At 49.6% G+C, this 26,531-nt stretch overlaps 1 protein-coding gene across 1 annotated transcript; it reads left to right on the forward strand.

Moving 5' to 3' along the window:
• Window positions 1-1,428: 1,428 nt before the first annotated feature.
• On the forward strand, window positions 1,429-25,752 carry Rab43 (RAB43, member RAS oncogene family). The gene is made up of 3 exons (XM_075983572.1): window positions 1,429-1,762; window positions 19,486-19,669; window positions 22,573-25,752. The coding sequence occupies exons 1-3, from the start codon at window positions 1,565-1,567 to the stop codon at window positions 22,821-22,823; spliced, it is 633 nt and encodes a 210-aa protein (XP_075839687.1). The 5' UTR covers window positions 1,429-1,564; the 3' UTR covers window positions 22,824-25,752.
• Window positions 25,753-26,531: the final 779 nt, after the last annotated feature.

A 26,531-nucleotide genomic window follows, 5' to 3' on the forward strand; every position in this document is an offset into this window, starting at 1 on the left:
TAAGTTTTGGGAGATCCTCTTTCTCTTTCCTACTGGGGAAGGTTTAGATTTTGTATTTTACTCATGGATGGATCTCAAGGCACTAGAACAGTGCGTGGCCACAGCCATTAATGAAATCTATTGAATTAAATATCCCTGGAAGATCTAAAGGGTTGTCTGAAGAGACTAGAGCATTCCGAGTTTCCTCTCATCTTTAGGGATGGGGCCTGTTTGGTCTAGTTGAGACTGCTTACAGACATTTGGGTCCCATTTCTGCTACCTCTGGCTTTCCAGGCCAAACCTAGGAGCTGGTCGGACCACACGTTTTCCTTGTACCTCTTTTTGGGTGCAGGTGTGTTTTGGTTGCGATCTGGACTGTATTCCTAGGGAGTCCAGATTTGGCTGGACTCCTGTCTGGCCTGTCATTCTTCCGAATGGGACTCTGGGTTATTCTGCCCTCAAGAATTTTTCATTTCCTCTTCATTTTTGACCTAATGGAGGCTGCCTTTGCTGCGAGTTACCGGGGCTTTAGCATTTCTGAAGTGGCAACATGGAGGTGGTTCTGCCACAGCCCTTCATTGTCAGTCCTACCCCGGAACTATGCTATGGAGACCTCATGCCTGCTCCTGACTGGGTGCAAGCCAGGCGAAGGACAGAGGCAGGCCAGTGCGAGCTGGACGTTTGTCCCGGCTGAGTTGGGCAGGAGGTTAGGTAGGGATTGACTGGCCATAGCGGGCAGTTGTAGACTAGTAGGGGCCAAAGACTGCGAGGGGGCACATATTGAGACCGGGCTGAGGAGGGGCCAAGAGCTGCGGGGGGGGGGGGGATTAGGGAGGAGTTAGCTGGAGGGCAATGAAGAGGTGTGGGCGGATTTCCGTCTTGGATGCGGTGCCAAAGGCGAGGACCAAGCTAAGGCGGGTTCGGAATCACCAACCAAGGCGGGGTAAGAGGTGCTAAGGGCGAGGTCAGGGCCAAGTGGAGGATCAGGGAGCTGTTGACCACGGATCGGATCCGCACTATGAGGTGCTGAGAAGTGAGAAAGAACGGTGCTGAGGGCGGGATCAGGGTGATGTTGAGAGAAGAGTCGGAGGTGTTGACCGTGGTGGGGTGCGGGAGCTGCTCCGGGAAGAGCCAGGGAGGCGAGAAGCTTCGAGGGGTGTTTTGAGGGAGAGTCGGGACCCTACCGACAGGATAGGAGGCGTTGGCTACGGGAGGGGGCATCTGGGCGGTGCTGGGGGCGGGACCCAGACACGGAGCGGCCGGAGATGGGCGGTGCTGGGGAGCAGGGAGGCTCGCTCCGCCCCGAAGGCGGCACCCAAGCGGGCCTGAGGTAGCCCTGGGCCGGCCGCAGCACCGACGGCTGGGAGAGCTCTGCCGAGGGCCGGGCGCTGCGCTCCCGGGCGGAGCCGAGTCCGCGGGGCTCCGGGGCGGGGCGGGGCCGTCGATCGGTCAGCCGCGCAGCTCGTTCAGGTGCTGCGGCAGCTCCACGTAGTCAGGCGGCCGGCCGGCTGGGGCGCACGGACCTCGGCCCGTGACTGTCGTAAGCCCAAACCGGGCCCCTGCGTCCCAGGTCTCCCGCGGAGCCATGGCGGGCCCGGGCCCGGGGGATCAGGACGAGCACTACGATTTCCTGTTCAAGCTGGTGTTGGTGGGCGACGCGAGCGTGGGCAAGACGTGCGTGGTGCAGCGCTTCAAGACCGGCGCCTTCTCCGCGCGTCAGGGCAGCACCATCGGCGTCGACTTCACCATGAAGACGCTGGAGATCCAGGGCAAGCGGGTCAAGGTGGGAGGCGGCGCGGGCCGCTGCTTTGCTCCGGGCGGGCGGTTCCTGGCCAGTTCTTCAGCTTCCCCTTCTTTGGGAACGGGTCTGGGCCTTGATGTCCTCACTGGGTTCAGGTCAGAAAGCACCGCCTTGGGCTCTGGGAGCGGTGACAGTAGGCGGCTAGAGCCAGGAGGGGGAAGCCTGCTCCCGTGCTCACGGCATGGGGACTCCTCCAGAATAACTTGCAGTGGAAGGCAACCTGCAGGCCGGTCCGTGAGCGCCGCGAATGCCGGACAGACCCTTCCCTGCGCGGCCCTCTGGGGAGCACTCAGCCAGATTAACGACATCCCCGTGACCGGGAGGGACCAGGAAGTAGTGGCTGCTAGAACCGGAGGGCCAAAAGTTTTTTGTCAGAATTTTCCTCCGTGGCCACGCCTCCCTGCAGTCTCCTTTATGGACCTGGTGGTGGAACTCGACTCCACCAGGGCCAGCGCCGGGTGGGGGTGGGGGCCTCCCCAGCTGGGGTTTGCTAGAAACTGAAAACTTCACAGATACCGGAAGGTGGGGGAGAGAACCAAACTTTGGCAATGACCCCAGCAGAAACAGCAGGATGTGGTTGCCACAATGTCCTGGCAGTGATGTGATAAATAATATTTGGGATGAATGAAATCAGTTTCTTAACCTAGGTGGCTGCCCTCCCGATCAGTAGCATCCTGGACAGGACACAGCTTTGTTCTTGCGCACACAAGCACTCGGTAACTTGCCCGACTCGCACCCGACAGAAACCCTTTGCCATTTTTCATGGTTTCAGCTTCACAAGGATCTTCAAGACTTCTTTAAAGAGTACTGGGTGGGGGCTGCCCTCTTTTTTTTTTTTTTTCCAGGAAGTGAAGCCCGGGGATGAGAGTCTTTTTTTGACCCTGTTGCTGCTGTGCCTCTGTTTATTTGGGTGGCTGTAGGCCTGCCCTCTGTTGCCCTTGGCTGGGATACTTAGCTCTTTGTTTCTATAAAGTTGGGATAATTTCTGGGTGTAGCCTCTCTCCTGTCCCATCGCGTAGAAAGAGGAAAGTCTGCAGTCATTTTTATGTGCCTCTAGAGATTTTCCTGCAAGGTTTCGGTCTGTTTTTCTGTGAAGTGAAAAAGGGCGAGGTGCAGGTAGGCACTTTCGTTGTTCTGGGCCATCCCTTTGGAGCAGGTGGCCAGGGAAGGGCCCACATGGGTGGAGCCTGTCCATAGTCAAGTTTGCGCCCTCTGATAATGCCAGCAGTCAACATTCAAAGTGCAGTGTGGAGAACAGAAAGCAGAAGGAGACACTACCTTCTGGAAAGCTGTTGGCCTGGGCCTGGTGTGTGGATCCCGGTGCTGACTGGTCAAGGAGGGGGCAGTATTCCTGTTTACCTGTGGAGATAACCCGTCACCCAGTGTAGCCCTGGCTGGACTGTGCACTTGAACTTAGGTTATGCAATACAGGACCGTGCAGTTTGCTATCTCTTTTCCTTATGGTCACTCCAGAATTTCCTCTTAGGAGGCGATCTGGTGGGCCTGTGAGTGGCAGAGCTGTGTATGTGAGCTGCTTGTCCTTTCCAGAAGCTCTGGTGAGGCAGCTGTTTAATGGGTGTGTTCTATAGACTGGAGGGTATTGTTACAGTTAATTCTTTTTGTGGTGCTGCGGCTAAGTGCTTAAACTCTACCGGTAAGCCTGCCTCCCACCTGATCTGGGCTTTGTAAGAGTTTGGGGAACCCTAGAGACAGGCCACCTGTTGTTCCAGCTCTTCAGAGGTTGGAAGTACCCTGAAGTGAAGGCCAAGAAGGCAGAAGCTTTACTTTCCAACAGGTCAGAACAAAACCATCTTATTCCGTTTTGTGTTTCAGTTGTCAGAGCAAAACCATTTTTTATTCAGTTCTGTGTTTCAATTTTACTTATTTGTTTAAAGAATTCTGCCAAAATGGACCTTTGAAAGTAGCAGATCCAATCAAGTTCTTTTTTTCTGTAGTCATTTTCCACTATACTATCCTAGTTGAACAAAACCATCTTATTCCGTTTTGTGTTTCAGTTGTCAGAGCAAAACCATTTTTTATTCAGTTCTGTGTTTCAATTTTACTTATTTGTTTAAAGAATTCTGCCAAGGGCTGGAGAGATGGCTCAGTGGTTAAGAGCATTGCCTGCTCTTCTAAAGGTCCTGAGTTCAATTCCCAGCAACCACATGGTGGCTCACAACCATCTGTAAAGAGGTCTGGTGCCCTCTTCCGGCCTGCAGGCATACACACAGACAGAATATTGTATACATAATAAATAAATAAAATAAATATTTAAAAAAAAAAAGAATTCTGCCAAAATGGACCTTTGAAAGTAGTAGATCCAATCAAGTTCTTTTTTTCTGTAGTCATTTTCCACTATACTATCCTAGTTGACGAGATGGGCCTGTATGTCTCCAGCCCTGTTCTCTTCTCGGAGAGGCCCGGATTGTTCCTGCCACCACCTTTGCATCTTTCCCCCTTCTCTCATACTGAGCTCTGAGAGCCTGTATAACTGATATTTTATTACCAGGTTCTGCCGTGAGTACTGCTCCCCCCCAGTCCTCCCCTGACCTCCCAGGCCTTTCCCCCCTGTTGTCTCTGTGCCTGTAGCACTCACCTAGATGTGAACTCACCCAGGTTGTTTGTCTCTTCCTGTTGAAGATAAGCTCCTTAAGGACACAGAGATCCAGCTGGCCGGAGTCAGACACATGCTGTTCACTGTATGCCTGTTTACTGGTTAATGTTTATAGAGGAAGGGGAAGCCAGGAACAGTGAAGTAGCTGACTTACCCGAAATCTCCAGTAACTCAGGAAAAGTGAAGTAGCTGGCTTTCCCGAAGTCTCCAGTAACTCAGGGGCAAAACCAGCATTTGAACTCTGGATTTGACTGGCTTCTGGGTTCAGTGCCCACTTTCTGATTTCTTCTGCACCTGGAAAGGTGGCCCCAAAGTTCTGAAGCCCATGAGCCCAATGAACCATTGCACTCACTGAGAACAGAGTACACTCTTGGGATTTTCCTCTCCCTCTGTTTCGTTTCTTTTCTTTCTTTCTTTCTTTCTTTCTTTCTTTCTTTCTTTCTTTCTTTCTTTCTTTCTTTCTTTCTTTCTTTCTTTCTTTCTTTCTTTTTTCCAAGACAGGGTTTCTCTGTAGCTTTGGAGCCTGTTCTGGAACTCACTCTGTAGACCAGGCTGGCCTCGAACTCACAGAGTGCCGTGATTAAAGGCGTGCACCACCACCGACCGGCTCTTTGTTGTTTTTTTTCCCAGGATAGTGCTTCAGGTAGTCTAGGCTGGCCTCGAACTCACTATGCAGCCAAGGATAGCCCTGACCTCTTGATCCTCTTGCCTCTATTTCCCAAGTGCTGGGACCACAGGTGTGTTAACACTACAACCAGTTTTTTATACTTAGGAATCTTATAAATGTTTTTAATAATAAGAGTTGACACCAGAATATTTCAGGGTGTTTATCAGCTAATAGGGACACTGAGATAGCCCCACTCCAGGGGCGGTCAGATGATTCAGCAAGTAAAAGTCCTGGCTGCCTGAGTTTGATTCCAGAACTCAGGGTAGAGGGTGAGAACTGACTCCTGAAAGTTGACCCCTGATCTCCACACACATGTCATAGCAAATGTGTACACTTGTATATGTATGCATGTTTGACATATACATGTCATATATAGACAGACAATAAATTTTTAAAAAATAGCCCAGTCAGATCACACAAGCTGCTGCCTTTGCAAATGGTTATTTGAAGTGTCCTGTTGGTCTGAGACGGGATGTAGCGCGTGTCTTTCTGATTGGAGAGTCTGATAAGAACACAGGCCTTGAGTCTGAAGGCTTGGGCATTATTACTTCGGTCCTTCAGTTTGAGTTCTTTCTTGGGGCCTCAGGCTTCTTCATCTCTGAAATGGGACTAATGACTAATGCTGAACCTGCTTGGGAGGTTATTGAAAAACTCGATATGCTTGAAAGCATTTCAGATTTCCCTGGCTTTTAAAAAATTATGTTTTAAAAATTTATTATTATTTTTATTAAGGTATGTGTATGCATGCACTTGTGCAGCAGTAGGCTCTTGTTCTAGTCCCTTCTCTCCTTTGACTATGTGGGTTCTGCAAATTGAACTCAGGTTACCAGGCTTGGCAGCCGGCACCTTTATTCACTAAGCCATCTTGCTGGCCCTTCCTTGCTTTTTTCTCTTTCTTTTATTTTTTGAATAGGTGATCTATTCATGTGGTTCAAATTGCAAAATGTCAAAGACCTAAAGGATACTCAGGGAAGTTTCCCTTACCATTTTGGCCCCCAAGCTACTCTGATCCCCATAAACAAAACAATTAGTACTACACATTTCTTTTTTATTCCCCAAAATATATTATAATAAAGCCAAAAAGTATAATGTAAGCAAGCAGAAAGGTTTGTTTAATTGTTGCCTTTGCTTCCTCTAGATGACTGGGGTGGGAAGCTTCTCCTCCAGCTCTTGCCGTTCCCTGCCACCCTGAGTCCATTCTCACTGCTTCTTCCCTCCTTTATGTGGGCAACACAAAGGTCTGTTCTGTAAACTTGGCTTTGCAGATCACTAGGCACACAGGCCTAGTACAGGGAGCCTGGTGAGGATTTCCATGGCTTCGCTTCATCAGGTCTCCTGGCCACTTGGTGGAGACACTGCCCTGTAATCAACAATCAGTCTCTCTCTCTCTCTCTCTCTCTCTCTCTCTCTCTCTCTCGGTTTTTAAAGACAGAGTTTCTTGATGTAGCCCTGGCTGTTCTGAAACTCTCTGTAAACCAGGCTGTCCTTACTCAGAGATCCATCCACCTGCCTCTGCCTTCTGAGTACTGGGTTTAGAGTATGCCACTGCCCGGCTTCCACCATTTTTCTTCATGGGATCTGTGCCTTTGGACCAGGACTTCAGCTCTTTGTCTTTGACTCAAACTGTTCTTGGCCGCATAAATGTACTTTGTTTTCCTAGCTGCTGCTGTTACTTCCAAAGTAGCAGTAGGGAGGGATTAAAAGTGTGTGTGTTTTAGTGCTGGTGATGGAATCCATGGCACATGCACTCTAGACAGGTACTCTTCTACTAAACTACACAAACCCAGATTTCTTTGTTTGTTCCCCAGTTCTTTCAGTCTAAGACCTGGCTTTTCATCTGCGCACTTCCTATTTGGATAAAATCGATTTGACTTTTTGGTTCTGCTCAGAAATAGCAGAAGGACTGTTAGATAAGAGATGTTCTGGGTCACGGTGATTGTCTGAAGAAATCTGTTCTTGATACCAGTGGTCACCATCCTCATTGTAAACTAAACCTCGCCTCCTGAGGATTCTTACCATACTCAGGCAGTGCTTGTGTAGGGAGAGGGAGAGGGCTAGCTCTGGACTCACAGAGGCAGGCTAACCCTCAGCCTAGCACATACTACCGTGGCCGTACAGTGGCACCTCTTCTAACTGCCTGTTCTCTAAGATGCCTGTGTAGCTTTCACCCTAGTGGATTGTCAGCAGAATGGGAAGTGACAGTTCGTAAGTACCTGAGAGAGGAAGTGGCAGGAGGAGGCGGGAGGGTGGGCTCCCAGCCCACTTGACCTCCCTGCCTCTTTCTCTTTCCCTTCCCTTTTGTTATTTTGATAAAAGTCTTAATTTGTTGCCCAGAATGACCTTGAACCTGTGCTTCTTCTGCCTCCACCTCCCCAGTGCTGGTGTTTTGGGCATCAGATACATCAGCTATGGCATCTGGCTCCTATGTGGTTTCTTTGGGTACTTGGCCTGAGACATATTCAAAAGTCCGAAGCAGGAGGAGCAATGCTTGCATTTGTGCCTCTCACCTGATCATACTCTTCTCAATCATCCCTCCAGCTGACGTTTGCATCTCTTGTGGGAGATGTCTCCACCGTACGAAGCGGGAAAGGTGGCCTGGATGTGACAAATCTTGAACTAGGTCATAGCCTTTCCATTCCTTGTCAGGAGTTTTTCTGACTGTGTAGTGTTGTGCCCTTCACCACTGGCAGCAAGCACGTCCAACAAGTGAGGGAGGTGGGGATCAGTGTAAATCTAGTCCTGGGGGCCAGCGAGGTGGGTCGGGGGCAGTGTGCTAGCTGCCAAGGCAGACAGCCTGAGTTCAGTCCCTGGACCCACATAGTAGGAGATAATCAGCTCCTGAAAGGTGTCCTCTGGCTCCCACACTTGTTGGGTGGCACATCTGTGCTCTTCTTCCCCCAAATACGTGTTATTAAAAATTAAAAAAATAAGCTGGTTGGGTGGTGGTGGTGCACGCCTTTAATCCTAGCATTCAGGAGGAGAGGCAGGCCGATCTCTGAGTTTGAGGCCAAACCTGGTCTACAGAGCGAGTTCCAGGACAGGCTCCAAAGCTACACAGAAAACCCTGTCTCGAAAAACAAAAGAAAAAAACCCCAGAAAACAAAAACAAAAAACAAGCAATAAAATTAAACAATGAAATCTGCTTCTCATAAGTCATTTGCATTGTACATTTTAGTTAGCAGTTTCAACGTTGTAATACCGGGTGCTGTTATAAACAAATCCTTGTTAATTCAAATGAATTGGGCAGCGTTGGAAATGACCACTGTGAATAAGAAAGAAAACTTGTCTTCTAGGCTAATGTTCCAATACAAATGCTTTATTCACGTTGTGACTGAAACCAACCAAACCATGCTAGATAAGGAACCTCTACCCTGCTGTGAGTTCTTGAGTAAGAACCTTTGCCATTCACGGCTTCTTAGATACCATTTAATATCTTCCCTTTTCTGTTGTCATTGTAGGAGACAGGGTCTCGTGTAACCCTGGCTGGCCTGTGGTTGCTGTACAGCCCAGGGCTGCTCTAGATTGGGAACAGTCCTCCTGTCTGAAGAGCTGGGATTATAAACTTGCTTGCCTATACCTGGCCTCTTTTCCCCTCAATTGTCTCGCTTTGTCTTGAAGACCTCCCCTTCCTGGATGGAAAAAGAGAGCCAACACCCAGTGTGATGTTTGAGACGAGGTTCTTTATTTACAGTGCTGAAGACTGAACCCAAGGCCCAGCGCGCGATAGGTAAAGGCTTTACCATCGAACTGTATGTTCAGCCCTCTCTTTTTTTTTTAATTTGATTTTATTTTTGTTACGTAGGACTGACAGACTCAGAATTTACTCTCTGTAGCTTGGACCAACCTCAATGTTGTGATCTTCCTGTCTCAGCCTCCCGATGCTGATGTGAACCACTGTAATGGCAGGCTTCATTTTGGATCAAAGAACTGCTAATACAGTAGCAGGCCCTAGTGGTCTGTAGCTCTTCTTAACCATTAGGTCTACCCCTGAAAACCTGCCCAAAGAGGAAGTTCCAGGTTACAAAAAGATTCTGGATGTAGAATGTCACTGCTGATTGAACATTCAAGGAACCAACCCTGAAAGGAATAGCACCCATCAGAACATTTAAGTTCTAGGTTGTGATGTCAAAAATTCAGTCACGTTGCTATACTTCCCAGTCACATCTATATTTGTTTTTACTCTAATTTTATGTATATATACACGTACATAATTCTAACTATATCTGTTATATAGATCTACATATAACAAACACACACACATAGTTTTGTTGTTGTTGTTGTTTTTTGGATTTTTTCGAGACAGGGTTTCTCCGTAGCTTTTGGTTCCTGTCTGGAACTAGCTCTTGTAGACCAGGCTGGCCTCGAACTCCCAGAGATCCGCCTGCCTCTGCCTCCCTAGTCTGGGATTAAAGGCGTGCGCTACCAGCGCCCGGCTTTGTTGTTGTTTTTGAGACAGGGGTTTATTATGCAGTCTTGGGTCGCCTGTGTAAAGCCTGATACTCACAGAGATCAGACTGCTTCTGCCTAAAGAATGCTGGATTAAAGGTTTATGCTACTGTGGCCTGCTTTATTTTTGAGACAGGATCTATGTCGACTAGCTTGGCTTGCCTTGGTACTGTGCTCAAGGATTGTTCTGTTTCGGCCCCTAAGTGACTGGGATTAAAGGCATGGGTCACTGTAGCTGTTTTAGCAGTCCTATTTAGGATGGCATCACTGTGATCATGAACACATGTAAAACCTCTGAGAGCCAGCTGGTGGTGGTTCACACTTTTAATCCCAGCATTTGGGAGTCAGAGGCAGGCAGATCTCTGTGAGTTCAAGGCCAGCCTGGCCAGGACAGCTAGGGCTGTTACACAGAGAAACCCTGTCTTGAAAACAACAGGAACAACAAAACAACAACAACAAAAAACCCAAAAAACCTGAGAATGGATACTTTTCAGGTCCAATTGTACAAGCCTGCGATCTCAGCTATTTATAAGCCTTAGAAGAGAGGGTTGCAAGTTCAGAGCCTGCCTGGGCAACTTAGTGAGACCCTGTCTCAAAAACCAACCAATGGGAGTCTTTGGGATGGCTCAGGGATTAATGGTGCTTGCCTCCATGCCCTGATGACCTGAGTTTGGTCTCTAGGATCCACACGATGGAGGGAAGAATTTATTCCCAAAAGTTATCCTGACCTCCACATGCACATCCCTTTCCTGTACACAAGAATAAATAAAATGTAATAAAAATAAACAAGAAACCAAAACAACCCGCCAAACAAACAAAACCAGTTCTAGGGGTAAGTATAGCTCATTGCCAGAGTGTTCGCTTGCCCAGTACGCCCGCCTGTGTTCCATTCCCAGCACTGTAAAAAGTGAAAAAAAGCCATGTTACATTAGCGGGCACACCTGGGTCCTGAAGACAAGTCTGACATGTGGTGGGCTGATGTATTTCATGCTCTCTCCTTCCTTCCTTCCTTCCTCCCTCCCTCCCTCCCTCCCTCCCTCCCTCCCTCCCTCCCTCCCTCCCTCCCTCCTTCCTTCCTTCCTTCCTTCCTCCCTCCCTCCCTCCCTCCCTCTTTCCTTCCTTCCTTCCTTCCTTCCTTCCTTCCTTCCTTCCTTCCTTCCTTCCTTCCTTCCTTCCTTCCTTCCTTCCACAGAGTGTCTCTATTATGTAACAATGGCTATCGAGGACCAGGCTGGTCATGAACTCACAGAGATAGATCCACCTGCCTCCACCTTCCTAATTTTGGGATTAAAGGCATGCACCACCATGCCTTTAATTCATATTTAATATATTTTTTTATATTTATATTTTTGTTTTCTGTGTGCAAATGTTTACCTGCATGTATGTGTAACATGTGCATGCCTGGTGTCTGCAGAAGCTAGAAACAGTGTTATATTCCATAGAAGAGTTAACAGACAGTTAAGAGCAGCATTGTGGGTGCTAGGAATTGAACCTGGTCAAGCAGCCAGTGCTCTTAACACTGGGTCACCTCTCCAGCCCATTTTAATTTTGAAGTGGCTGCTTTTTAAGGGGACTGAGGACATCTTGACTTGAGACCTACCAGTTGGGCCTTCAGTCCACAGGCATTGGTTTGTTTTTTTGTTGCTAGCAGAATGCCTAAATAAATCAACATAAAAGGAGACTTTTGTATTTTCCTTGGCTGCTTTGGCCTGGCAAACAGTGCATCTGGGAGCAGGAGCTGCGGAAGACTTGAGAAAGAGAGATCTCAATACACCTTCCAAATCATGTCCCCAGTGATCCTCCTTCCTTCTACCAGGTTTCATTTTCTAAAAGTTCAACTTCCTACCTTTAGTGCACAGGCCGTCACCAGTTATTTAACACGTGGGTTTTTGGGGATACCTAATTTTCAAACAGCAGCATAAAGGGGAGTCCCTGGTCCATGAGGAAGCTGAGCTGACTCTTGGGAGGTCTTGCCATTTCACACTAAACAACAACTTGATTGGCATGGCTGTGGTCGAGGAGTGTAGAAACTGGGTGAGATTTTGGTGCAAGGGAACAGACCCAAGGCCTAACATAAGTAAGCATAAGCTCTTCTACCAGCTCCCAAATCCATCCATCCATCCATCCATCCATCCATCCATCCATCCATCCATCTATCGTCCGTCCATCCATCCATCCATCCATCCATCCATCCATCCATCCATCCATCCATCCATCTATCTATCTATCTATCTATCTATCTATCTATCTATCTATCTATCTATCTATCTATCTATCTATCTATTTTCTGAGACAGGGCTCCTTGACTGCCCTGGAACTTGGTCCGTAGACCAGACTGACCTCAGACTCACAGATCCACCTGCATCTGCCTCCTGAGTGCTGGGATTAAAGATGTGTGCCACTACTGTCTGACCCAAATTACTTTTTTTTTTTTTTGTTTTGGTTTTTCGGGATAGGGTTTCTACACTGTGTAGCTTTGTTTGTTTGTTTGTTTGTTTTTTTTTGAGACAGGGTTTCTTTGTGGCTTTGGAGCTTCTGTGTAGCTTTGGAGCCTGTCCTGGAACTCGCTCTGTAGACCAGGCTGGTCTCGAACTCACAGAGATCTGCCTGCCTCTGCCTCCCAAGTGCTGTGGGATTAAAGGTGTGTGCCACTACCGTCCTGCCTCCAAATTACTTTTTTAAAATTTAAAAGCTATAGAGAAACCCTGTCTTGAAAAACCAGAAAAAAAAATAATTTTGCTGAGAATTAACATAGGGCTCCATGCATATGAAGCAAGCACTCTACCACTGACCTAAATTTCCAGCACAATATTATTTATTTAGTCTCTATGTAACCCTGGCTGTCCTGGAATTTGCTTTGTGGATCAGGCTGGCCTTGAACTCAGAGATCCACCCAGCACAATATTCTTAAAGTCAGAAACATTCTTTGTATAGTTTCAATGGAAACTGAATTTTTTCTTCTTATATATATTAATTTCATGACCAAAACCAATAAATTACAGTTGTCAGAACAGACATCAGTTTGGTAGCTATGACTTGTTAACATCTTCTGTGTTTGTATTTAGGTGACATATGTAGAAAAAATAAAAATTTGAGGAAGTACATGAAAGTCTGAACTACATGGAAGAAACCACACAGAAGAATAACTTTGTTATTTAAGTGCCAGGGTAAATGCTTCCATATAAACTAAGTCAGTAGTTCTGACTTTGATTCTTGTTATATCGAGAACCCGGGCCTTGGCTATGGTAGCTCACTTAGTAGAGTCTGTGCTTGGCATGTTCAAGGCCCAGGGTCCCATTCCGAGTACTGAAGGGAAAGGAAGGTTTCCCAGCTTTCCGCAGGCCGGTTGAAATACAACTGATGGGGAGAACACGTGGAACCTGGCAGGTGCTCCGCGAACTCACTGCACTTGTTGCAGAGTCTGGGACTTCAGCTGCAAACAACTCTCCTGGCTCATAGTTTGCTCCTGGTTCCACAGTACCTGCCTTCTCTCGGGGAAGGTGGCCCCGAAGAGGAAAAGATACAGCAGAATCAGTCTGTGTTCTTCAGGCCTCGTCTCACACCCGGCATGTGATGCTCTTAACGCTGTCACTGTGGTGAGAGGAGAGTCTGAGGCAGGCATGGACGCCCTGGCACAAACAGGGCACGAGCAGGGCCCATGGTGCCCATAGCTGTCGCAGGTGTGCAGGGATTATGTTGCATGCTTGGATGAGCCCAGAGGAGGCAGCAGTCTACCTTGTCCAGGGTCATGGAGACAGGAAGGTGGACAGAAAGGGCTTCAGATGCCATGGCCATATGGATGCCAGACCATGGAAACACTGTAAGAGGTGTAGGCACAACTTGAGAGTGAGGAGAGACCGTGGCTATCTCCCTGGCCAGGCCCATTCTGTTGGCGTCTTGTCCACTGTGTTCTGAGGGCAGCAGGAAACAAAGTGGTCAGGAGGGCTGCCTGGCACTGTGTTCTGCCAGTCGATGTCTTGACTGAGTAGAGGAGGATGGGAGGGCCCAAGGCTGAGCTGAGGTCCCAAGCTGGGGCTACTTTCTCATTACCAAAGGAGCAGGGCACAGGGAGGGTGGAGAAGAGGTGGGAGAGTTGAACCTGTGGTGCCGTGCATCTGACTGAGGAAGTCTAGAAAACTCAGAAGGTCTGAAACTGGGAATGCAGCTCAGTGCTAGAACAACTCGCTTTGTGTGCACAAGGTCCTAGCTCAGTCTCCCCTATTTAAAAAGAAAGAACTAAAGCACAGTCATTTTACCTGGTGATAGAGGGATCTTGAGCTTAGAGACTTAACTGTGGAGGAGGCCCTGAGGGTCATGGAGGGACAGAACTTGTGGCCTGGACTCTAAGATTACTGTTCTTGTCACAAAAGACTCTCCTGGTAGGCACAACCACACTATTGGGAGCTGTCCTGGTCCCATGGTACCCACCTGAACTGGGCCAGGTGCCTGGGAGGGGTCCTGTGGTCCAGGCTCACCCCTCGGTGCTGCAACCCTGTGGCTAGAAGTAGGTGAGTGTTCTGAGCTTCCAGGAAGGGAAGAAGGGGTATTGGGAGCAGTGAGCCTTTTGTAAGCAACCGAGGCAGGGCTTGTTTGCCAAAGGCAAACACACCAAGGACATTCAGGCAAGGGTTTGATTCTTATGGGAGATGTAACTCACTGAGGAGATTTAGTGAAAAAGATTTCCATATGTTGTGGGAGCCTTGCACACAGTGGGGGCTTGGGATACCACTGCCACAGCTTCTCTCCTGTAATACTGTAGATGTAATCTGGTGGTGGGGCATGTGGCTCAGTTGGTAGAGTGCTTGCCCGGCATGCATGGATGGTGGCACAGGCCTGCAATCCCAGGACTCAGAAGATGGAGACAGGAGGATGAGAAGTTCAGGGTCCCTTTTGGCTACATAGAGGGTTTGAAGCCAGCTGGATATGTGAAAACCTGAAAGATTGATCTTGGGGTGACAGGAAATGCTGACACTTCTGGACATCCTGCTGAGCTCTGCCTGTCTGGATTCAAAGCATTATGGACCCGTTCTGTTAGTGTGGCTGTGAGATGGGTTGATGCTGTCCAGAGTGTGATGAGGAAACCTGCAGAAAGCTGGCGTGGCCATCCTGTCACATGGGCTGATGCTACTTTGCATTGCCACAGATCTCCCCTGCAGGAGCCACATTATAGCGCGGGACTAAAGTTCCTCCTGATGCTGCACCCTTCTAATCATGTTGAGGGAGTGGGAGGAATTCTGGGCACAAGGCCTTCAGCATCCCTCGGATATTGGCTCCTTTCAACCCCTCTGTATTTGCCTCCAGTTGATGTCCCCAGGCCAATGGTTTCAGCTTTTCTTGTCCTTCTAGTTCTCTATCAGATCAAGACTTGCCTCTGGGCGTTGGATAGAGTTAAGCACTGTTCAGTACGGTTAACCCATTCTCAGTGGTAATGCTAGGCCTTTATTGTAAGCACCCTTTTATGTTTACCTTTCCTTTAAACAAGTTATGTTGGGGGACTAACAGGATTTGACAGCTATTAAAGCTTTCCCTGGTGCCCAGGCTACCTTGAACAGAGGATTTTTTTAGCCAAGTAGTTGACTCTGATTGGCCTCATGGCTCCCATGCTGATGTGCAGACTGCACAGATTCCTTGAGGAAGCTAAGCAGCAGCCGCAGCTGCTGGCTACCCAAGCAGAGCGCCACCTCCCAAGGCTTCGCCCCATCTTGACTGCTTCAGACAGCTTGTACTAGATGGACTCTTGACATCCCGTCACAAGCTTGGCGAACTCCAGGACAGAAGAGGAATGCCTCTCTGGTGGCTCAGCAGGAGACCTGTGACTGAGGCAAAGCCAGTCCTTGGATTGTTTGAAGGGCAGATACCCCTGGACAGCACCTTTCTGGCCCTTTAGACAGGCAATCAGTTCACCTTCACACGACAGGACGCTCCCTTATACTGAACACTGGCATGTGACGTTAGGTCAGATAAAAGGTAACATGAGGGCTGGAGAGATGGCTCAGAGGTTAAGAGCATTGCCTGCTCTTCCAAAGGTCCTGAGTTCAATTCCCAGCAACCACATGGTGGCTCACAACCATCTGTAATGGGGTCTGGTGCCCTCTTCTGGCCTGCAGGTATACACACAGACAGAATATTGTATACTAAATAAATAAATAAATATTAAAAAAGTATTAAAAGGTAACATGAAGAGAGGCAAGAGCTGAACCAGAAGCTGTGGCAGCAGTGAGCCCCCATGGGGTTGCTGGGAATTGAACTCACAACCTCTGGAAGAGCAGGCAGTGCTCTTAAACTCTGAGCCATCTCTGCAGCCACAAGCTGCCAAGTGTTAAGGGCCAGGGGTCCTGGACACATTTGGCCTGAGAACTGCTACACCAATCGCTGTAGGAGCTAAGGCTCCCAGTTGAGGTTCATTAGGAGTATAATACAAGCTGGGGGAGACTGAGGGTTACAGTAGCTGCCACGTGACCACTGGTGATTAAAACCCAGAGCGGTGAGCCTCCAACCTTAGGATCTGGAGACATGAGCCTTTGACTGCTAAAGCCCAGAGCAACATCACTAGCTCGAGCCGAAAGGCTTCCATTGCAGTCCAGGGCCATGGGAGGTGGGGGAAAGACCCGCAGTGCTAGAAGAGCTTTCATCACTTCCGGTTCTCACCCAGAGAGGACGGCAGACAGCAGAGTGAACTTGCCCACCTGCCGCACTTCCCCTGGAGCCATTGCTGCTTTTCACCAGTTAGTATAAGACGCCGTGGGTTCTGCAGAATCGCAGAAGCTGCGGCGGAGCTCTTCCCTAGAGGACAGCACAGGAGGGGAGGCTGGTAAGGAGGAGCCCTCAAACCCTACCTCCTGTTTGACTCATGTCCCAAGACATCATAAAAAATAGCTCAGGAACTTGTATTTGGGTCAGTCTGACCATCTCCGTTTTTGCCTTGAGAACTAACTTTTCCAAGGTTCTCTTCTAAGAAAGAAGCCTGGAACTTTCCACTGTGTGCTTACTCAGAACAGACTACTTTTCCATTGGGAGGAACAGGACAGGACACAGGTCTTGGAACTGAACTTCCAGAGCTGTTTTTAACCTAATAAACAGGATTGATTTACTGCAGCCGTGTGACTTACTTCGTGGGACTGTGAACCTTGAATCTCTGGAAAGCAGCACACGGTTCCCTGCTTCTATATGTGTGAGTGTCTGTGTGTGTGTTGTGTGTGTGTGTGTGTGTGTGTGGTGTGTGAGTGTGTATGTTGCTGTATCTCAAGCTCCCTGCCTAGCTCCTAAAGTCATCTTGATGCAGGATACGTGAGTGAAATAGACGATGCTCTCTATGGTACGAGCTGTTAGAGAGGGAGGACCGTGAAGGGTCTTCTATTTAGGACTGGAGCATGAGCATCAAGAAGAACTACCCTAAAGTGATAAAGGATGGGTAGGAGAGTCTACATGCTAAAAGGTATTGCTATCCTTCCTGAAAAAGGGGCCTGATGATGCAGACAGTACTGCTTCATCATGGGCTCCTGGAGGCGTGTGGCCCAGCACGGACTGGGCGTCGTTAAGTGTGCAGCTTAAAAGAGAACAGGAGCCCCACCCTTACTGAGGATACCGATTCTCAGTCTTTCCATTTCAGGTCAAAGAAGGGACTGAACTCCCCTGCTTACCCCTACTTAGTGGCAGAGGAGGGGCAATGTGTTTTTTGCACATGTATGCCCTGGGAGCCCATTTCTGTCTTCATTGGGACTCTGAAGTGCTCTGAGCCCCACAGTTGCTCATGGACACGACTCTAGATATCAGTAGCCTGAAGAATTTCTCCTAAAGGTCAGATGCAGGCTGAGAAGGCTTGCTGGGAAGGATTGAGAAGCAGGGTATGCCAGGAGAGAGTACAGAACCAAGCCCTACTGGGCCGTCCATGAGTGGCAGTAGTAGGAACTGTAGTAAGTGTCAGCGCGGTAGGGACTGGTGTCAGCGTGGTAGGGACCGGTGTCAGCGCGGTAGGGACCGGTGTCAGTGCGGTAGGGACCGGTGTCAGCGTGGTAGGGACCGGTGTCAGCGCGGTAGGGACCGGTGTCAACGCGGTAGGGACTGGTGTCAGCGCGGTAGGGACCGGTGTCAGCGCGGTAGGGACCGGTGTCAGCGCGGTAGGGACCGGTGTCAGCGCGGTAGGGACCGGTGTCAGCGCGGTAGGGACCGGTGTCAGCGCGGAAGGGACCGGTGTCAGCGCGGTAGGGACCGGTGTCAGCGCGGTAGGGACTGGTGTCGGCGTGGTAGGGACCGGTTTCGGCGCGGTAGGGACTGGTGTCGGCGCGGTAGGGACTAGGGTGTCGGCGCGGTAGGGACCGGTGTGTCAGCGTGGTAGGGAATCTTGGCAGTTTGGCTGATTTATGCACTCTGTGCAGTTGGAAACACTTTCAACTTTCATAATGCTCAAATCAATCCACTGTCCAAAAAGAAAGCAAGAAAAATTGGGGTGATGGAGTAGATGGGGCTGCTCTGTGGAGGTGATGACGGGGTGTTCATTAGAATGAAAAAAGAAGTGATCACACAGGATAGAAGCCTGGCTACTGCCATGTAGTAGCTCAGGAAGCCTAGTAACTGTAGTAAGTGTCAGTGCGGTAGGGACTGCTTTTTGTTTGTTTTTTTTTTATCAGTTTGATTATGATCTGCTAAATTTATTGTTTCTTCTGTTTGGGATTTGTTGGTTTCTATGTATTTTTAATTTGTTTGTCTGTTTGTTTATTGGTTTTTTGAGACAGGGTTTCTCTGTAGCTTTGGAGCCTGTCCTGGAACTAGCTCTTGTAGACCAGGCTGGTCTCGAACTCACAGAGATCCACCTGCCTCTGCCTCCCAAGTGCTGGGATTAAAGGTGTGCGCCACCGCCACCCGGCTGTATTTATTTTAAGACTCTTATTTTTTGGTTTTCTCTGTGTAACAGTAGGGGCTGTCCTGGAACTTGCTTTGTAGGCCAGGCTGGCTTCAAACTTACTGAGATCCGCTTGTCTCTGCCTCCCAAGTGCTGGGATTAAAGGCATACACCATCATCGCCTGGCTTTCTTGGATCTTAAAATCATCATCTTTTATTGATTTCGTGGCCATTTGTCCTTTGATTATCCCTGACAAGGATCATCACATGTACACGCCACCTCTCCAGTGCCATGCCCAGCAGGGTGCCTACACATAGGGCACTGTTAAGTGAAGGAATAAATGGAGAAGGATCCTATGCCCCATGCTTTGGTGAAGGTAGATAAGCAGGTACCTAGTGCCCCAGTCCAGCCTCCTCCCCACCAGCTGTGGAATCATTAGGAAATCCAATACTGTACAGCCTAGACCCAGTAAGCTTGCAGCAGAAAAGGCCCAGATGTATAGCCAGCCTGACCTTATTGCTCCCTGGAGCCAGTTCCTCACCTGCAGACTAGTGATCAGCAGCTCAAGGGTTAGAGGGAGAGCCAGTCCATGGAGGACCCAGTTCAGAATTGCCTCTTGTCTTCAGGGACCCCAGAGTTGTGAAACAAGTGGCCCCACACCCCCTCTTCTCTTCTTCCTCATACTGAATCTCTGAGGTGCTTTTTTTTCCTTTCATTTATTATTTTTTTTTTGTATTTGCATGTGCACATTCAGAGGCCAGGAGAGTTGGGTGTGTTGTTACTACTTCACATCTGCTCCTTTTGTGACAGGGTCTCTCCCTGAACTTGGGGCTTGTGTTTCCTTGGTTAGGCTAACTGCCAGCAAGCTTCAGTCTCTGCCGCACTTAGCACTGAGGATACAGGTGTGCAGAGATTTGTTAGGTGAGTGCTGGGATCCAAACTCTGGCCCTTTGGATTGCACAGCAATCCCTCCAGACCTCTGAGCCATCGCTCCCGTCCTGAGGCTTCCTGAGGCTTGCAGGAGACCATTGCTGTGGGCCAGCATTCGGCCAGTGGACTCACTGTTCTGGGCACGGGTCTGTGGGGCTGCCCTTCCTATCCCTTTGACATGTGTCACTGGGTTGACCTCTTTCTTCAGCTACAGATTTGGGACACGGCTGGCCAGGAGAGGTTCCGAACCATCACCCAGAGCTACTACCGCAGTGCCAACGGGGCCATCCTTGCGTATGACATCACCAAGAGGAGCACCTTCTTGTCGGTGCCTCACTGGATCGAGGACGTGAGGAAGTATGCAGGCTCCAACATTGTGCAGCTGCTGATTGGTGAGCTAGGGCTGGTGGCCGGCGGGGCCTGGGAATGGGTCTTATCTCTGCCCTTGCCTTTATTCTTCTCCAGTATGGGGCAAGCCTGCCTGGGGAGGGAGGGAGTCTGGCCAGGAAAGAGCCAGAAGTTGGACCTGGAGCTTGTAGTCAGTTTGAAAATTGGACAAAATTGAGATTTGGAGGCAAGAGTGTGCTGGAGTAGGCTTTGCGGTCCCTGTGCATTCCGGAGCAGACCCTCTAGCTCTAAGGCATGGCCTTTCTGCCGACAGTGCTGCTTCTGCGCAGAGGAGGCAGTGTTTGCTGCTCGTTGGATGAGCACATAGCTAGTATGTATGAGTAGACTTTATTTATCCCCAGCACATAAAAACAAGATGAGAGACCACAGAATAAGAACTTTCCTTTTGCAGTTTAAAATTATATTTATTTAGTGTGTCTGTGTCTGAGCATGTGTGCATGTACATGTATGCACTGCAGTGCATGTATGGAGATCACATGACAAACTTGTTAGCATCAGGTCTCTCTTTTTACTAAATGAGACCTGGGAATGGAATTCAGATCACTGGACTTGGCAACAAGTGTCTTTACCTGCTGAACCATCTTGCTGGCCTAGGATAAGAGTTTAAACTTTCTGAAATCCCTCTGTCTGCCTGCCTTCTGTCTGTCTGTCTATTGTGTGGATATGGGTATACTCATGTCAGAGCTCAAGTGTGTAGGCCAAAGGACACTTACGGAGTGTATTTCCCCTTCCGCCACGTAGGCACTGGGGATCGAACTCAGGTTATCTAGTTGAACAGCAAGCACCTCGACCCACTGAGCCGTCTTGCCAGCCGAGTGTAAGAGCTTGTCCCAGCTCTCAAGAGGCTGATGGGGAGGAGGATTGCTTTAATTAGCAGTTCAAGTCTAGCCTGGGCAACCTAGAGAGAACTCTCTATTTTTATTTTTTTACTTTTTGAGACAAGGCTTCTCTGTATAACCCTAAATATTCTGGAACTTACTCTGTAGACCAGGTTGGTGTGAACTCAGAGATCATTTGCCTGATGTGGTGCTGCTGCTTGAGAACAGGTTTTTTTTTTTTTTTTTTTTGTGTTGTTTTGTTTTTTGTTTTTTTCAAGGCAGGGTTTCTATGTGGTTTTGGAGCCTGTCCTGGAACTAGCTCTTGTAGACCAGACTGGTCTCGAACTCACAGAGATCCGCCTGCCTCTGCCTCCCAAGTGCTGGGATTAAAGGCGTGCGCCACCACCGCCCGGCCTGAGAACAGTTTTTAAAAATGATTAAAATATAAATATTCTGGGTATGGTGGAGTTTGTCTTTATTCCCAGCATTCAGGAGGCAGAAGCAAGCAGATCTCTGTGAGTTGATGGCCAGGCTGGTCTACATACTGTGTTCCAGTGTAGCCACAGCTACACAGTAAGACCCTATCTCCAAAAAAGAAAAGAAAAAGATTAAATAGGGGTTAGAGAGATGGCTCAGTGGTTTTGAGCACTTCCAAATGACCTGAGTTTTCCCAGCACCTACATTTTGGCTCACAGCCATCAGTAATTCTAGGGGATATTATATCTTCTGGTCTTTGTTTCTAGGGGATTTTATATCTTCTGGTCTTTTTGTTTCTAGGGGATATTATATCTTCTGGTCTTTTTGTTTCTAGGGGATATTATATCTTCTGGTCTTTTTGTTTCTAGGGGATATTATATATCTTCTGGTCTTTGTTTCTAGGGGATGTTATATCTTCTGGTCTTTTTGTTTCTAGGGGATGTTATATCTTCTGGTCTTTTTGTTTCTAGGGGATATTATATATCTTCTGGTCTTTGTTTCTAGGGGATATTATATATCTTCTGGTCTTTGTTTCTAGGGGATGTTATGTCTTCTGGTCTTTTTGTTTCTAGGGGATATTATATATCTTCTGGTCTTTGTTTCTAGGGGATGTTATATCTTCTGGTCTTTGTTTCTAGGGGATGTTATATCTTCTGGTCTTTTTGTTTCTAGGGGATATTATATCTTCTGGTCTTTTTGTTTCTAGGGGATATTATATCTTCTGGTCTTTTTGTTTCTAGGGGATATTATATCTTCTGGTCTTTTTGTTTCTAGGGGATATTATATCTTCTGGTCTTTTTGTTTCTAGGGGATATTATATATCTTCTGGTCTTTGTTTCTAGGGGATGTTATATCTTCTGGTCTTTTTGTTTCTAGGGGATATTATATCTTCTGGTCTTTTTGTTTCTAGGGGATATTATATCTTCTGGTCTCTTTGTTTCTAGGGGATATTATATATCTTCTGGTCTTTGTTTCTAGGGGATGTTATATCTTCTGGTCTTTTTGTTTCTAGGGGATATTATATCTTCTGGTCTTTTTGTTTCTAGGGGATATTATATCTTCTGGTCTCTTTGTTTCTAGGGGATATTATATATCTTCTGGTCTTTGTTTCTAGGGGATGTTATATCTTCTGGTCTTTGTGGCTCCAGGCATACGTTTGGCTCACAGACCTATTGTAAGCAAAGCACCATCCATATAACATTGTTATAAAATAGAAAGGATATTTTAAGCCAGGCAGTGGTAGCACATGCCTTTAATCCCAGCACTCAGGAGACAGAGGCAGGCTGATCTCTGTGAGTTTGAAGCCAGCCTGATTTACAGAGTGAGTTCCAGAACAGCCAGAGGTACAAGGAGAAACCCTGACTTGTGGGGGGAAACAAAACAAAAACGAATAATCAATCAAACAAACAAAAAACCACACCACCACCGCCACCAAAGGAGTGTTTTAGGACTGGTGAGTCGCCATGCCCAGCAGTGTCTACCTGGAGCTGCTGAAGGGGTCGTGCTCTCGGGCTCCTGGTGTGGCTCAGCTGAGAACTGTGCTGGCCTGGTGCTGTGGGTCTTCTCATGCTCTGCCTGACTTTTCTCCACAGGGAACAAGTCAGACCTTGCCGATTTCCGGGAGGTCCCTCTGACTGAGGCGCAGAGCCTGGCCGAGCACTACGACATCCTCTGCGCCATCGAGACCTCTGCCAAGGACTCCAGCAATGTGGAGGAGGCCTTCACCAGAGTGGCCACTGAACTCATCATGAGACACGGGGGCCCTATGTTCAGTGAGAAGAGCACCGACCACATCCAGCTAGACAGCAAGGACATTGCGGAGAACTGGGGCTGTGGGTGCTGACTGGGGGGGCAGGGCAGGCAGGCCAGGCCAAGACCTCCCCACCTCCCTTGTCTCCAGCCTGTCAAGCCCCACCATGCAGAGCCGGCCCTCCAGGACACTGGCTTCTCTAGAGGGATTCTGCACCCCTAGCCTGGATGCTGGGTAGAAAGGGAGAAGCAGGGTGCCCTATGCAGAAGGCCATTGGCCTAGGGCAGGTTGTGGAGCACCCTGCCAGCCAGCATCTGCTCCCCCATGCTCTCACATTCCAGGACTAGCCTGAGCCTTCCAGCATAGACTGCTGTGGGAAGCGGTCCGGCCATGCTGCCCAGCCCCCACGTGCTGGTCTTACCTTCTCCTGCCTTGACTGCTGCCCTCCAGGGATGTGGCTGGAACCCCAGGTTCCTCCAGGTCATTCTCCGGCCTCTAACCAGAGTGTAAAAAGCACATCAGTTAGGCCAACAGGCTGGCGCCGAGCCTTGTCCCTGGGAAGCCTGAGCTCATCAGGTGGAAGCAGCGTCCTCCCTTCACTGCCAGCTTGGAGCATTTATCTCCCTGGGCCTGGCTCGCTGCCTTACCAAGACTTCTCGAGTTTTTCTGCTTTTCCATGTAGCATCTCATTTTCACTGACACAAGTGTAGGGTCATGGCCAGGGGCCAGCTGGGTACGGTCTGTTGGCCTGAGGCCCAACATTTTGCCAGTCAGGTTGCCAAAGCAGCTAATCTCTCAGTGTGGTTGAGGGTTAAGATAGGAAGGGAAAAGCAGCAGCTTGTGGGGGCGGGGAATAACTCGCCTGTGGAGCACCTGCTGAGCACACGCCAGGCCCTGGGCTCAGCCCTCAGTGCCAGAAGCGACAGCAGCAAAACAGCAGCCTCTTTTGTGTCCCAGAGGTGGAGGTCGAGGGCCCTGTGGTTGCCAGTCTTGCCTCGTGGAGTTCCCTGCCATAGTTCAGTTCAGGGTGACTCTAGTTCCCCATGGTCCTGGCCTAGCTTACGGTTTCCAAACAAAGAAGATGAGGACGTGGTGGCCTGGGACCTGGCCGTCTCACACCTCACTGGTCCCTTGCCTGCCTTAACAGATGCTTCCTGCTGGGGTCAGAAGGAAAAGTGGGGTTCTTAGGAGGCAGGGCTGTCCTTTGGGGCTCAGGGATCAAAGGACTGATCCCTGAGGAATTGAGCCAGGGAATGTTTCTGAGAGTCCTTGGCCCTTTGAGTCAGCCCAGTTCTGTGCCCTTCTACCCCCTCACTATAGACTACACACCCAATCTGCCACATCAGCCACGGGGCCCCAGCCATTTGGGTCAGGCTCAGTCCAGTCTAATCATGGGTCAGGTATTGTTCCTTGCATCTCCCTTCCTGCTGGTAGCCTACCCTTGCCTCTCCTTTCAAGCTTTCTGGTCTGTCAGCCCCTTTCCTAGGTATATCTGGCCACGGGGCCAAAAGCAGGGCTTTGCAGCAACTCCCTAACAGCCTAAGGAGAGAACTGTGCTGAACGAGATAAACAGGGCTAGACCCACAGGCCCCTTTTCTGTTAGGAGACCTCAGGTAGCCTGTGGATGAGCTGAGCCTGGTTCTGGTGAGGTGGAGGGTGGCCCAAGTGAACCAGAGCCTGCCTAGAGTGCGTGTCTGGTGGGGGTCACTGAGGCTGTGCTGGGTAGGGGCTGCACTAGCCGCAGCATTAGGAAGGTTGAGCACCACTGCCATAGGGTAGAATGGGTAGAGCTGAATAAGCCCTTTTTGGCCCAGGGAGCCTTCATTGGTGGCTTCGTGGCTCACCCAGCAACCAGGAAGATCACCTCACTTCCCTTTTCATAATCCCCAGGCGGAGGTGTGGCTGAGGCCCATCCCTGTGCTCTTGAGTAGGGGCAGCCCTGCTCTCAGAGTTTAGCCCAGACACCAAAGTCTCCTTGAGCCCAGCACTCCCCGCTGCCCTGGTAACCACCCTGCCAGTTCCACTGCCAGGCGCAGGTCTGGAGGGCCAGGCCCAGGGCCCTCATTATGGCCTCCACAGCCTGCCCACCTCTCTACTCACTGTCAAGTCTGGGCCCAATGTGACCCTCCTCTCCCAAGTCTCTGCCAACCTGCCTTCTTATTGACAGCACAGAATCCCACAAGTGACCCAGAGGACATCTCTGAAGGGAGATGGCCCCTCCCCAGCGACAGGCCTTATCTTCAGTATCCTGGCAGGGACGAGTTCTTCCCTTGGACTCCTGGTTCTGTGGCCTGGGAGGTCCCTGAGTCCAGGACTGAAGCTGGGTCCTCTGGAGAAGCTGCTGCCATCCCTGCAGACAGTAATGCCCAGGCTCTGGCCCTCTGCTGAGGCGCCCGCCCCACTCCAGTGCACAGAGAAATCTCAGGAGCCCTGAGCCTTTGTCAGGAGCCCTGGGCTTGAGGACCAGAAAGCAGGCAAGTGTGAGTCAGGAAACAAAGCAGCTGCTTTCCTTGCCCTGGGCTGGCTGGGCTGGCTGCCAGCAGCCCAGGGCCTCTGGGCAGCAGGAGCAGGTGGAGGCTGGGTGCTGGGGAGGGCAAGGAGGTACCCACAGAGGCTGGGCAAGGCCAGCGTGACTGCAGCAGGAGGAGAGTGAAGGACTGAGGGCTTGCCCACTAAAGGTACCAAGAAGGGGCTCCGTGTTTCTTTGGGTGGAAGTCTGTCTCCAAGGACACAGGCCCCAACTGGGGGAAATCTACAGGGAGCCCCTGGTGCACATTGAATTGGTTGCCCTGTCCCAGGATGCTGCCAGTGGTGGGCCTCCAGCCAAACTCACCCCTGCAAGGCCTGGACGGGCTGAATTGCCAGCCCAAGGATGCCATGTGCACTGGGGAAATTTCACATTACCTATTTATGAAAATGTAAGTCTTTCTATCAAATCTATTTTTGGAACATGAAAAGTTGCCTTTCTGGATATGTCACAGAGCCAGTGTACAATTCAACCATTAAACATTTCTGTACTGAGTTCATGCTCAACCGTGTGCTGTCATTCCTGAGCCCAGAGCCTGTGTGGAGTCCCTAGGCTGGTCTCCAGGATGGCTGGGTGGGTGGGTGGGAACACCTCCTCGCTGTCCTGCCTGGTGTGGAGAAAGGACCCTGACTATGACCCTGCTCTAGTCCTGGGCCCTCTGAGCTAGAAGCAGTCAGAGGTTGGGCCACATCTCTGCCAGCAAACTTTTGATCATGCTGGGGAGGGCTCTTGGATGATGGCCCAGTCTGGAGGGGGACTCAAGCCCTGCTGAAGGGCCTCAGAGTTAGCATTCTTGTTTTGTTTTGTTGAGACAGGGTTTCCCTGTGTAGTCCAGGTTGGCCTCAGACTCAGAGATTCACCTGCTCTGCCTCCCAAGTGCTAGGATTAAAGGCATCTGTTACCACCCCAGCCCAGAGTTAGCATTCTTGTAGAGGTTCAGACGACAGGAAGAAACAGGATTGTAAGAGCCCAGATTGCTTGCTGCTCTGTTCCCAGGCAAGAGAAGTCCCATAAGATGGCAGGTTCCCAGGTGATGAGGGTCAGAATTGGGTCCATGAGCTGGTAGCTCACCAAGGTAGGAGTCTGGGACAGTCTACCTGACTGTGACTTGGGCAAAGTTATTCCCTTTCTCAAGGCTCCAGTTTCCACAAATGGAGGCTCTAACTGGTCTAGTGATACCCCAGGAAGCCCTAAGGAGCCCTCACAGTGCAGAATGTAGGACCCTGGAGACCAAGTGTCTCTGGCTTTCAGAAGGGACATATCTCAGGGAGAAG

Source organism: Microtus pennsylvanicus, chromosome 8, assembly GCF_037038515.1.
Source record: "Microtus pennsylvanicus isolate mMicPen1 chromosome 8, mMicPen1.hap1, whole genome shotgun sequence".
Classification (NCBI taxonomy): domain Eukaryota; kingdom Metazoa; phylum Chordata; class Mammalia; order Rodentia; family Cricetidae; genus Microtus; species Microtus pennsylvanicus.